Source organism: Neoarius graeffei, chromosome 20 (assembly GCF_027579695.1).
Source record: "Neoarius graeffei isolate fNeoGra1 chromosome 20, fNeoGra1.pri, whole genome shotgun sequence".
Taxonomy (NCBI): Eukaryota; Metazoa; Chordata; class Actinopteri; order Siluriformes; family Ariidae; genus Neoarius; species Neoarius graeffei.
The window spans coordinates 6649463-6661659 of NC_083588.1; the positions used below are offsets into that span (position 1 = coordinate 6649463).

The window sequence follows — 12197 nt, forward strand, 5'->3', positions numbered from 1 at the left end:
TCTTTACAACAGTCTGTAAACGTCTGGGGACTGAGGAGACAAGTTGCTCAAGTTTAGGGACAGGAATGTTAACCCATTCTTGTCTAATGTAGGATTCTAGTTGCTCAACTGTCTTAGGCCTTTTTTTTTGTCGTATCTTCTGTTTTATGATGCGCCAAATGTTTTCTGTGAGTGAAAGATCTGGACTGCAGGCTGGCCAGTTCAGTACCCGGACCCTTCTTCTACGCAGCCATGATGCTGTAATTGATGCAGTATGTGGTTTGGCATTGTCATGTTGGAAAATGCAAGGTCTTCCCTGAAAGAGACGTCATCTGGACGGGAGCATATGTTGCTCTAGAACCTGGATATACCTTTCAGCATTGGTGGTGTCTTTCCAGATGTGCAAGCTGCCCATGCCACACGCACTAATGCAACCCCATACCATCAGAGATGCAGGCTTCTGAACTGAGCACCGATAACAACTTGGGTCGTCCTTCTCCTCTTTAGTCCGAATGACACGGCGTCCCTGATTTCCATAAAGAACTTCAAATTTTGATTCGTCTGACCACAGAACAGTTTTCCACTTTGCCACAGTCCATTTTAAATGAGCCTTGGCCCAGAGAAGACGTCTGCGCTTAGATACGGCTTCTTCTTTGAACTATAGAGTTTTAGCTGGCAACGGCGGATGGCACGGTGAATTGTGTTCACAGATAACGTTCTCTGGAAATATTCCTGAGCCCATTTTGTGATTTCCAATACAGAAGCATGCCTGTATGTGATGCAGTGGCGTCTAAGGGCCCGAAGATCACGGGCACCCAGTATGATTTTCCGGCCTTGACCCTTACGCACAGAGGTTCTTCCAGATTCTCTGAATCTTTTGATGATATTATGCACTGTAGATGATATGTTCAAACTCTTTGCAATTTTACACTGTCGAACTCCTTTCTGATATTGCTCCACTATTTGTCGGCGCAGAATTAGGGGGATTGGTGATCCTCTTCCCATCTTTACTTCTGAGAGCCGCTGCCACTCCAAGATGCTCTTTTTATACCCAGTCATGTTAATGACCTATTGCCAATTGACCTAATGAGTTGCAATTTGGTCCTCCAGCTGTTCCTTTTTTGTACTTTTAACTTTTCCAGCATCTTATTGCCCCTGTCCCAACTTTTTTGAGACGTGTTGCTGTCATGAAATTTTAAATGAGCCAATATTTGGCATGAAATTTCAAAATGTCTCACTTTCGACATTTGATATGTTGTCTATGTTCTATTGTGAATACAATATCAGTTTTTGAGATTTGTAAATTATTGCATTCCGTTTTTATTTACAATTTGTACTTTGTCCCAACTTTTTTGGAATCGGGGTTGTACACATGGGCAAGAATTCAACAAATAAGCTTTCACTAACAAAATAAAATATATGGATTTAAAATATCACGTGCTTGCTGACAAATTGAGGAAAGGTTAAACTGGAAATTGATCATCTCGCAGGGTGTGCGCGCGCACCCTTTCTTAATCTCTGTTCATATGGTACTTTTTGCTTAAATTTTACTTTGGGTTCTCAATGTTGTGATGTATAGGGAAAGGATGTAGAAGGGAAGCAACCTTTTTATTCTTAACTCACATGACAGTGGTGGAGATGATGATGATCCTCAAGTAAAAAGGTTGTGCTGGTTACTTAGTTACAATAGTTGTAAGCTGAATTGAAAAAAAAGAAGGGTGAACTGAGAACTCTAAATAAAAAACAAGAATAAAAAACCTGGAAGTGATTTCATTGTGCAGTGTTTCAAACCCCCATCTGGATGAGTGGAAAGTTTGGGAATTAAAAAACAATTAATTGCTCAAATAAATTGATTGTTGTGAATGTGAAATCAAGTCCAAGAAGGGTATCGGTGGAAAGTTTTTCACTCTGTAAAGGGCTGCCAGGCTGCAGAACGTTGGAGAAAGTCTGTTTTCGGTGATCCACATGTGGTTCTTTCAAACTGTTCGGTGTGAAGTTTAGGCAACAAAACAGTGTAATATTTCACTCATCATGTGAGAGGGAGATGATGTACAAACTGACAAGTGTAATTCACAATATGAAGTATGTGTGTGCTCTGTCAGCTCTTGACCAGAGAGGATTGTCTGCGTGTTAATGATATTTTCATGTTGATATTTTGTCAGAGTAGCAGTAGTAGCGTCATTGACCATTACTGATCATCTCAGGTGCTTTATAACACACTGTAATGATCTTTTAATTTGAGTTTCAGAAGCCTGAACAAACTCAGTGTTAAATATCTTCCTGGGAAGTGAGGCACATGGAGTTGTTGGAAGTGAAAAAAGAATTTTGCGTGTCTTGTTCTCAGGGACGGACACGTGCTTCTGAATTTCTTCTGATTCACTCATTTATTGTATTTTGATTTGAAAGTTTGAGACATGTCTCCATCGTCTGGTGAAATAGTGAATAATTAATAAATCAAAACTCCACTGGCACTGCTGTGAACAATAGATTTAACAAAAAAAAACCACAAATACAGATGTAATTCAAATGAAGCAAAGGATTTGAATATATATCCTTCAACAAGACTTCGAGGGGGAAAAAAAAAACAGCTGAAAGAACCTCCAATTTCCATCATCACGCAACAAGTTCATTTTTTTCTTCTTTATTTCCTTTTACTCACTTGCATCTATCATCTTAGAGATTAAAAAGATTCAGACAAGTACAACAATACAGCAATAAAGCATGACATAATGTAAGGATTAAACTCGAGTCTAAAAGACGCCCGAAAGAGCTGATCATGCCGTCTTCACTTTGACCAGAGTCACTGAACATCCATAGACGAGAGAGATGACGAAGAGGATGATGAAGGCACAGGCCATGTTCCAGGTCTCCTCAGCCTGATCCAGTGTGCTAGTTTCAGACTTGTTCTCATCAAAGTATATCGTCTCTTCAATAAATTCTGGAAGAAGAAAGGATGTGGAGTTATTTTGTCACTGAAAGAGAACCGAGAAGTAAAGAGCTGCTTCATGTCTCAACTTCATGAAATTAAGGGCAGAGTTTGTGCTTTTGCTCTCAGATGAAGTACATGTATTTATACTGATTGTGATTGGTCAGGAAGTGTTGAGTCATTTGAAATTTGACTCATAGAAATCTGAGAAAACACCAAAGACGCTAGAATTCTTCAACAGAATTATATATGATACAGGATCGATCCCAGGACTACGCTAATAGATTCCATAACTAACTAACCAACCAACCTGTTTTGGAGATGCTGCGATTGATGGTGCCAGTGACGTGCCTGACATGGCATGTGTATGTGGCTCCAGGTGCCCATTCAGCAGCCTGGACATTCAGGTGGCTTTTAATGCTGAATTTCCTATCAGGCCCTTTGGCAGAGCTGCTGGTGTTGTCCTCACGCTGGACACTCACACCGTTCAGGAGCCAGGTGATGTTAATGGCTGACGGGCTGAAACCGTACACCAGACACACCAGCTCATCTCGACCCTGCAGCAGCTCCATAGAGGGAGGATGTTCGTTCACAGAGGCTGCAAGAAACACGCAAATAAATCAACAAAGAAAACAGCAAATCAACGAAACGAGCCGCTTCCACCAGAGACAGGACGTGACATGTTACTGACCGTAGATGCTGTCTATCGTGCCGACGATTGGCTTTTCAGACGACTCGTGGCTGACCACACAGGAAAAAACACCATCCTCCCTTTTGGATGCTGGTAATATCAGTGCGCTGTGCATGGAATAATCGCCCCACGCAGCGCGAATGCTGACTGGACTGTTGGTGAAGCGAGACTCATCTTGCCGGATACCGTTCAGCTCCCAGCTCACAGAGATATCAGCAGGGCGGAAGCCGTCGATCAAGCAGAGAAGAGTCGTGTTGTGAAATCCTGACAGGTTGTCGTCACTGGGACTGACAATTCGGACCGTGGGACTTTTGAGGTCTGAGGCTACAAATGAAAAAGCAAACATCAACTCAGAATCGCAGAAGTTCTTTAACAGCGATGTGAAATACAGATTTATTGCGAGTTAATCAGAGTCGCATGATTAAATTCTCTGTTCTGATTGGTCAGATGTTCAAGTCCCAGGTTTATATTAATGCAACCTTTCTATTCCATGATCATTACAAAAGTAACAGCTAATTCACAGGGACTTGGAGAAAATGCTTCACAAAACTGAAATAGTCAAGCTTCCTGTTCATGGAAGGAGACGCCAGTGTCAGTGCTTTGGAACAGCCAGAGGTAAAGCTGTTGCTTTAAGTTGAAGGATGGATGTTATACTGTGTTTCAGAGCTTTTCAGTAAAAAGCTGCAACTTCAAGAGAAAGTGAGAATACGACTGTTTATAGCTGTGGGTGAGAACTAACCTGTTATGTAGCCATTCCACAACATTTAATTTCACTACAAATGGATAAAGTATCACGGGAGTTTTTTTAATGAATAAATTGTCATTGTTGGCAAATTGCTGTGATAAAAGAAGAATAGACACGACACTTTGAGACATGATTTTATGATTTTCCGATCAGAGCACGCCTCCAAGTGTTATATTTTTGGAAAAAGCGGCACCGAAGCCCTCAACATGCTTTGGGAGTCTGATGTTAGGTGTGTGTGATAAATGAATGCAATGTGAAATGTACTAAATCATATTTATGGCTGTTCACATTCATAAAAATAACGAATTTCAGAAACTGAGTCAAGCACAGAAGTGGTTTTCTTCTCTTTTCACAGAAAACTCAATAAAATGGTTACTTAAAGGTCAGTGTTTGTGAGCACTTGCCTCTGGTTTTTGAGATGTTGTGTTGCTGTGCGTTCTTGGAACAGAGATGTTTCACCTCACAGGAAACAGTTGTGTCTTTTTTCCACTCTGCAGCCGGAACGTTGAGAACACTTTGGACGCTCTGTGTTCCGTTGCTGTGCTCTTTAGGAGTTTGTGTGATCGCATTCTGAGAGTAATTGTCGTTTCCTACTTTCCAAATAATGGAGAAGTCCTTGAGCCTGCGGCCCAACAGCAGACAGGTGACGGGGACCAAATCCTTGGTTCTCATATCACTGATGGAGGGACCCAACAGGTAAACCTGTGCCATCGGAGCAGAAGCTGGAGTCACTGGAGATAAAGACATGATATTAGTCTAGAGACGGACGTCGACAAGATCTACATTTGGTATCAACATCATGAACTTTTTGGACATGTGGTCCTTTATTCGAATACCTGCACAGACACTGGTGCTCTTCTGAACAGGTTTGTGATCCTGATCGCTGACCTCACATGAAAATTCCCCTCCATTATTCCACTCCTGCTGTGGAAGCGATATCTCGCTGGACACTTTCACACGCCCGTCTGCTTGCACCGTTACTTCACGGAGATCATTCAGCACAGATTTGGGGAGCCACTTGATCTTTGGGTTAAGTCCAGTTCCAGAGCAAAGAAGTTTTTGTGTCTTCGAAGGCGATTTATCCACAGTGGAAACAACTGAAAGTTCCACTGAAGGGTCACCTGGAGAGATGAGAAGCTCAAACATTTGAGCACAAACTGGAAGGATTTCATTTCTGGCTCCACTGATTTGTTCCTGTAAATATTACCGATATTCAAACAGTAAAGACATTGAGGTTGAAATATTTCTCACCAAAAATGTTTCCTGTAGAATTGGACTCCCACTTATTGGTACTGCTTTGCTGAATCTGACAGGTGTAACGTTGGTCTTTGGATCGTGTCATTTTGGAAACAGTGAAACGTGCAGTCAGAGTGTCCTGACCTTTGGGCAGGTCCACATACTGAGTATCAGAGAGCTTGGCTTCGTTGGCCTGGAGGGTGACGGCAAGCTCACCAGAGGGCAGATCTCTTGCGGCACACACCAGCACCGCGCTGTCTACCTTCTCTCCATCTGTAAGAATCCTCCGGATCACCACTGTCGGAGTTTTCTGCACAGGTTCTGAGGAACATCAGGGAAAGGTTTTTCATTTCACATTTTCGATGAAATTAAAATATTTTAAGTGACTTTTCCAAAGTGGAACCAGTTGAGGATGATCCCCATGTACCTAAATTCATGTATCTACTCTTTTAATCACTAATGTACTGTATGTGAGGCAACCTGGACAATTCCGTCACACATCAAGTTGTAAAGTGTGGCCTTTTGTATCTTGCTTCTTGCAATATAAATGAACATATAGATTAGAAATACAAGTTTAAATTATATCCATTATATCCTTACCTGTAGTATCGATCGTCTCCTCTACTTTGTTGAAACATGGATGTTTAGCGATGCATGTGATTTTCTGCACGGTTTTCCAGTCTGCTGTAGAGATGGTCAGATTGCTGACTGTCTTGCCCAGTCTCGTCGCTTCTGTGCTCGTCGTGTCCTTCTTTTTCTTTCCGTCTACAAGCCATGACACTTGGGTGTTGAACATGGTCTCAACAACACAGGAGACTGTTATTTCTGAATCTGTCAATACTGACACGAGACGAGGTTTCTCCAGACGTATCAGCGGTTTGGATGTCGGATGAGCTGCAATATATCAGCGCAAGATTGTTCACTACAATTTTGAAATCATGGAAGATTTTTATTTTGCATTTTTATTTTGCATTTTTCTTCTGTGGAACTGACCTTTACATTTGCTCCATGTTTGTTTGAAGGTCTTGGAATTGTGTGTGGCCTGACAGGTGAACTCTGTCCCTTCGTTCCATTGCCCTGTATTAATGCTGAGTTCACGGAGTGCAGCAAACATCTTTTCTCCTTTGCTGGAAGCTTCGAATACTTTCAGGGTCGATTTCTCTCGGAGTAGCTCCTCACCCTTGTACCACTCGACTTTCACTTCTTTCGGATGAAAACCATCCAACCAACAAAGCAGATGAACGATGTTGTCTGCTGTCATGATGCTGATGGTGATGTTGGGCTCAGTCACAGGCTGAGCTATAAACAGCGAGATACAAGCAATTCAAGTGCATGACGTTTATATTATTGATATATTTAGTGATGAGTCAAACTTCCTCAAAGTTTCTTCATCTTTCGTTGTGTATTAAAACACTAGCACAACAATTTTTTTCAGGAAGTCAAAGTGTAATTAGATTAGATTAGATTAGATTAGATTAGATAGAATTTTATTGATCCCTTTGGTATGGTTTCCTCAGGGAAATTAAGATTCCAGCATCATCATTACAGGATAAACAGATAATAGAAAATGGAAAAAAAAAAACCTTCTAGATCTCATCTCATCTCATTATCTCTAGCCGCTTTATCCTGTTCTACAGGGTCGCAGGCAAGCTGGAGCCTATCCCAGCTGACTAAAGGCGAAAGGCGGGGTACACCCTGGACAAGTCGCCAGGTCATCACAGGGCTGACACATAGACACAGACAACCATTCACACTCACACCTACGGTCAATTTAGAGTCACCAGTTAACCTAACCTGCATGTCTTTGGGCTGTGGGGGAAACCGGAGCACCTGGAGGAAACCCATGCGGACACGGGGAGAACATGCAAACTCCGTACAGAAAGGCCCTCGCTGGCCACGGGGCTTGAACCCGGACCTTCTTGCTGTGAGGTGACAGCGCTAACCACGACACCACTGTGCCACCCAGCAGGAGAGATATTGCACTTTATATTGCACATTGTCCAGTATTGCTTATTGTTAGGCTAGGCTACTGCTCCTTCCCATCCTCTGTCCTCCTGTTACCCTTCCTCCCCCCCCAGAGAGGAGTTGTACAGTCTGATGGCATGAGGGACAAAAGAGTTTTTAAGTCTGTTTGTCCTGTACTTGGGAAGGAGCATTCTGTCACTGAACAGGCTCCTCTGGTTGCTGATGATGGTGTGCAGAGGGTGACTGGCATCATCCATGATGTTCAATAGTTTGTCCATAGTCCTCTTCTCTGCCACCGTCACCAGAGAGTCCAGCTTCATGCCGACCACAGAGCTGGCCCGCCTGATCAGTTTGTCCAGCCTGGATGTGTGCTTCTTGGATGTGCTGCCCCCCAGCACACCACTATGTAAAACAGGACACTGGTGACCACAAACTGATAGAACATCCACAGGAGTTTCCTGCAGATGTTAAAGGACCGCAGCCTCCTAAGGAAGTATAGCCTGCTCTGTCCATTCCTGTATAAGTGATTGGTGTTGCAAGTCCAGTCCAGCTTGCTGTCCAGCGACAGCCCGAGGTACTTGTAGGAATCCACAGCCTCCACCTTGACTCCCTCGATCAGAACTGGTCGTGACCTTGGTCTGGACCTCCCAAAGTCAATGACCAGCTCCTTGGTCTTCGAGGTGTTGAGCTGCAGATGGTTCCTGTTGCACCACACAGCAAAGTCCCTCACCAGGTTCCTATACTCCTCCTTCCTGTCATCACTGATACACCCAAAGATGGCTTTATCATCGGTGAACTTCTGAATGTGACACAGCTCCGAGTTGTAGCAGAAGTCCACGGTGTACAGGGTGAAGAGAAGAGGGGCCAGCACCGTGCCCTGGGGTGCTCCAGTGCTGCTAATCACAGTGTCAGACGTGATGTCCTTCAGCCTGACGTACTGCGGCCTGTCGGTGAGGTAGCTGGAGATCCAGGTGACCAGGCAGGGGTCCACTCGCATCCTGTTAAGTTTGTCCTGAAGCAAAAGAGGCTGAATGGTGTTGAAGGCACTTGAGAAGTCCAAGAAGAGGATTCTCACTGTGCCATTTCCCTTATCCAGATGCGAATGGGCTTGGTGTAGCAGGTAGAGGATGGTGTCTTCCACGCCAACACCTGCCCAGTATGCAAACTACAAACAGTCCTGGGCATGTTGTTCCTGGGGTCTGAGGAGGCTGAGGAAGAGCTGCTCCCATGTCTTCATCAGATGTGAGGTGAGTACCACAGGTCGGAAGTCGTTCAGCTCACTGGGCCGACTCTTTTTGGGAACTGGAATGATGCATGATGTCTTCCAGAGGGTGGGCACTCTCCCCAGCTGCAGGCTGAGGTTGAAGATGTGTTGGAGTGGTTCACCCAGTTCAGCAGCACAGGTCTTCAGTAGTCGGGGACACACCTTATCCGGGCCTGCTGCTTTCCTGGGGTGAAGCTTCCTTAGTTGACCTCTGACCTGGTCTGCAGTAATGCATGGAGGAGTCTGTGTTGGGGTGGGGGAGGAGTGGGAGGAGGGGGCTGCTGTGATGACTGGGGGGAGGTGTGTTGAGGGAAGAAGGAGAGATGGCTGCAGTGGGGGGGAGGGTGGGGGGGACTTGGGCTGGTTGAACCAATTGAAGAAGTCATTCAACTCATTCACCCTCTCCACTGTCCCCTCAACGACTCTGGTCTTTGTATTGTGGCCTGTGATGTTTTTCACACCTTCCCAAACCTCCCTCATGCTGTTCTCCTTCAGCTTCTGCTCCACTTTTCTCCTGTAGCTGTCCTTAGCTTCCCTCACCCAGCGTTTCACCTCCAGCTGTGCTGCTTTCATCGCCTCCCTGTCCCTGCTCCTGAAGGCAGCCTTCTTCCTGTTGAGGACAGCTTTGACTTCCTGTGTTACCCATGGCTTGTTATTAGGGTAACACGGTACAGTCTTGGCCCATGTTTACATTAGACCGTATCAGCGGATCATCAGATTAACATTTTTAAAACGATTAGTGTGCACACAGCAACACCAATACACGATTTGCGTGCACACAGCAACACCAATACACGGATACGCTCGGCTCCGCAGGCACCCTGCGCTCCAAATCACTCCGCCCTGAACAGCGAGTGCCCTCTGGAGGGTGCGCACTCCGGCCTTGCGCAGCTCACAGAGCGCGGGAGTGTAGTGCACAAGCTGTGATTCGGGACTGAACCGCTGTGTGTGTGATCCCAGCGCATATCACTTACCACTTGCAAGTGGAAGGATGGCAAGCCTAAAGACAATCATAACTACACAATGGGCAGTATTTGCATCAGTATTTGCAGTATTTTCATACTTTTATACTCTTTAATGAAAGGTGATACAAGGCGGAAGTCCACGCCATTTTTCAGCAGTCGCGTCACATGACCAATGCCAGCGAATCAGGAAGGTGGATGTCACAGTGATGTTGTCCAATGATGACGCCAGCTAGAGCTCAGCACAGCGTATCTGCATATTCTCAATGTTTACACAGCACCGGAGCTGACACGATCTGGATTGAATACGTGGACCCTGGCGGATTCCCGTTTCCCGGCGTTTCCAGGCGGTTTAATGTAAACGGACAGTGCATCCGCGAAGAAAATGAGACAGATACGGTCTAATGTAAACTTGGCCTTAGTGGGGGAAAACATGTCTGCACAGAAGTTGAGATAATCTGTCAGACAGCGTGTCAGCCCCTCTATGTCCTCACAGTGTGGGCAAAGCAGCACATCCCAGTCCGTGATGTCATAGCAGTCTCTGAGGGCATCTTCCATTTCAGGGGACCACCTCCTGATGGAGCTAGTTGTTGCAGACTGCCTTTGAACCAGGGGGGTGTACTTTGGCTGTAGACGAACCAGGTTGTGGTCAGACTTCCCTAGTGGGGGGAGGGGTGTGACTCTGTATGCATCCCTCACATTAGCATACAGCAAGTCAAGTGTCCTATTGTTCCTTGTTGGACAGTCCATAACCTGGTAAAAAGCAGCCAAAGTAGAGTCCAAAGTAGCGTGATTAAAGTCCCCAGAAATGATCATAAATGCCTCAGGGTGCTGTGTCTGCCGCCTTGCTGTGACAGAGTGAATCCTCTCGCATGCAGTGGCTGCATCAGCCCTCGGAGGGATATAAACACCGATGGTGATCATGTGACTGAACTCCCTTGGCAGATAATATGGCTGCAGGCTAACAGCTAGCAGCTCCAAGTCCAGGCAACATAAAACTGTCTTTACAGAGATATGTCCCGGGTTACACCAGCGGTTGTTGACATAAATGATGAGTCCCCCACCTTTGCCTTTCCCGCATGCCACATGCTTTCGTGTCTCTGTCGGCTCTCACAGCAGTGAATCCCCGCAGGTCCATATTAGCATCCCGTACAAGGTGTGTTAGCCATGTCTCCGTAAAGATAAATAAGCTGCTCTCCCGATAAATATGCTGGTTGTTCAGTGCGGATAGCTCATCGACCTTATTCGGCAGCGAGTTCACATTCCCCATGATAATGGAGGGAATGGATGGTTTGTAGCACCACCGATTGTCCGCTAGCCTAACCTTTTGCTTAGCTCCAGCTTTGCAGCCCCGGGGTTTCCTCCTGAGCTCCGCTGGGATGGGGTGTCGTATTCCGGCTCGTCCCATTTTTTTCAGGGCCAACAGCTCCTCTCTCGAATAAGCGAGAAAACTGGCTCCTGGTCGCATGTTAAAGTTAAAAATATCCATGTGATATAAGTAAAACACACTATGTCTTCGTAAGAAGAGCAGAAGAGTAAAAAAGGTGGAAAAAAATATTGGATAATAAACATAATGATGATGTCATAAGAAATATGACTGCATCCCATACACCACAAGGAACTCTGTTTGAAACACACCTGGCACAAATCAGAGAAGATGGCATTTCTGTTTGTTCTGTGGATAAATAATTGAAAGCTATATTATATATTTTTCAGCACTTTTTAAAACTCCTGGCCCATCAGATCATGAGTTTGGTGAGAGATGAGCGAGAAAAACATACTGAGCACAACGTGCCAGAGCCTCATTAGCGAATGAATATCAGCAGATTTACTGTCCATTTCTGTTCAATCAAAAATATTTCATTTTCACTTCAATAATCTGACATTGCAAAATAACAAAATCAAAACTTGGTAATTTTTTTGTTCTTGGAAATTCACAACATCTTTTCTTTTAATTTTCTGCCCCCAAAGTTACAGCAAAGCCAAACAACCTCATCACCAGAGTTAAAAGTTCGACCAGTGTTTATTTCATCTGCACGACTGCTCATAATAAATCTCATCGACAGAGCAAGCGAGACTGGAAGCGAGGACTAGTTCATAAACAAGTTTTTTTTTCCTTTTTCTTTTGACTCATTATATATCTGTGTTTATTTGGTTGTGTGTGGGAGTTTTCAAAAACAGAACTCAATGGAACAACTAATGACAAATAACTCTGTGTTTAGAATAAAGTGTCGGATTTATCACAGTAATCACTCTGTGTGTGTTTGATCTCGCTCTCCTCTTAGTTTTTTGCATGATTAATTTAAAGAACAACATCAGTATAATTCTTTGTGTGTGTGTTTGACAGTGTGTGGTGTTTTGTGGTGTGGTTAGAGGAAGGAGAGCAGGACAGGCTTCAGCGAGCACAGCACCCAGTGGATGGAAGTAGC

At 44.6% G+C, this 12197-nt stretch overlaps 1 protein-coding gene across 1 annotated transcript in view; it reads right to left on the bottom strand.

Annotated features, from left to right (window-relative positions):
- Nucleotides 1-2604: 2604 nt before the first annotated feature.
- Nucleotides 2605-12197, bottom strand: part of LOC132869384 (uncharacterized) — a 103668-nt gene continuing 94075 nt past the window's right edge. The window contains 8 exon segments of the mRNA XM_060902723.1: nucleotides 2605-2917; nucleotides 3216-3503; nucleotides 3597-3920; nucleotides 4746-5072; nucleotides 5178-5462; nucleotides 5593-5898; nucleotides 6178-6471; nucleotides 6571-6876. Of these exon segments, the coding sequence (XP_060758706.1) occupies nucleotides 2754-2917; nucleotides 3216-3503; nucleotides 3597-3920; nucleotides 4746-5072; nucleotides 5178-5462; nucleotides 5593-5898; nucleotides 6178-6471; nucleotides 6571-6876 (2294 nt within the window). The 3' untranslated portion in view covers nucleotides 2605-2753.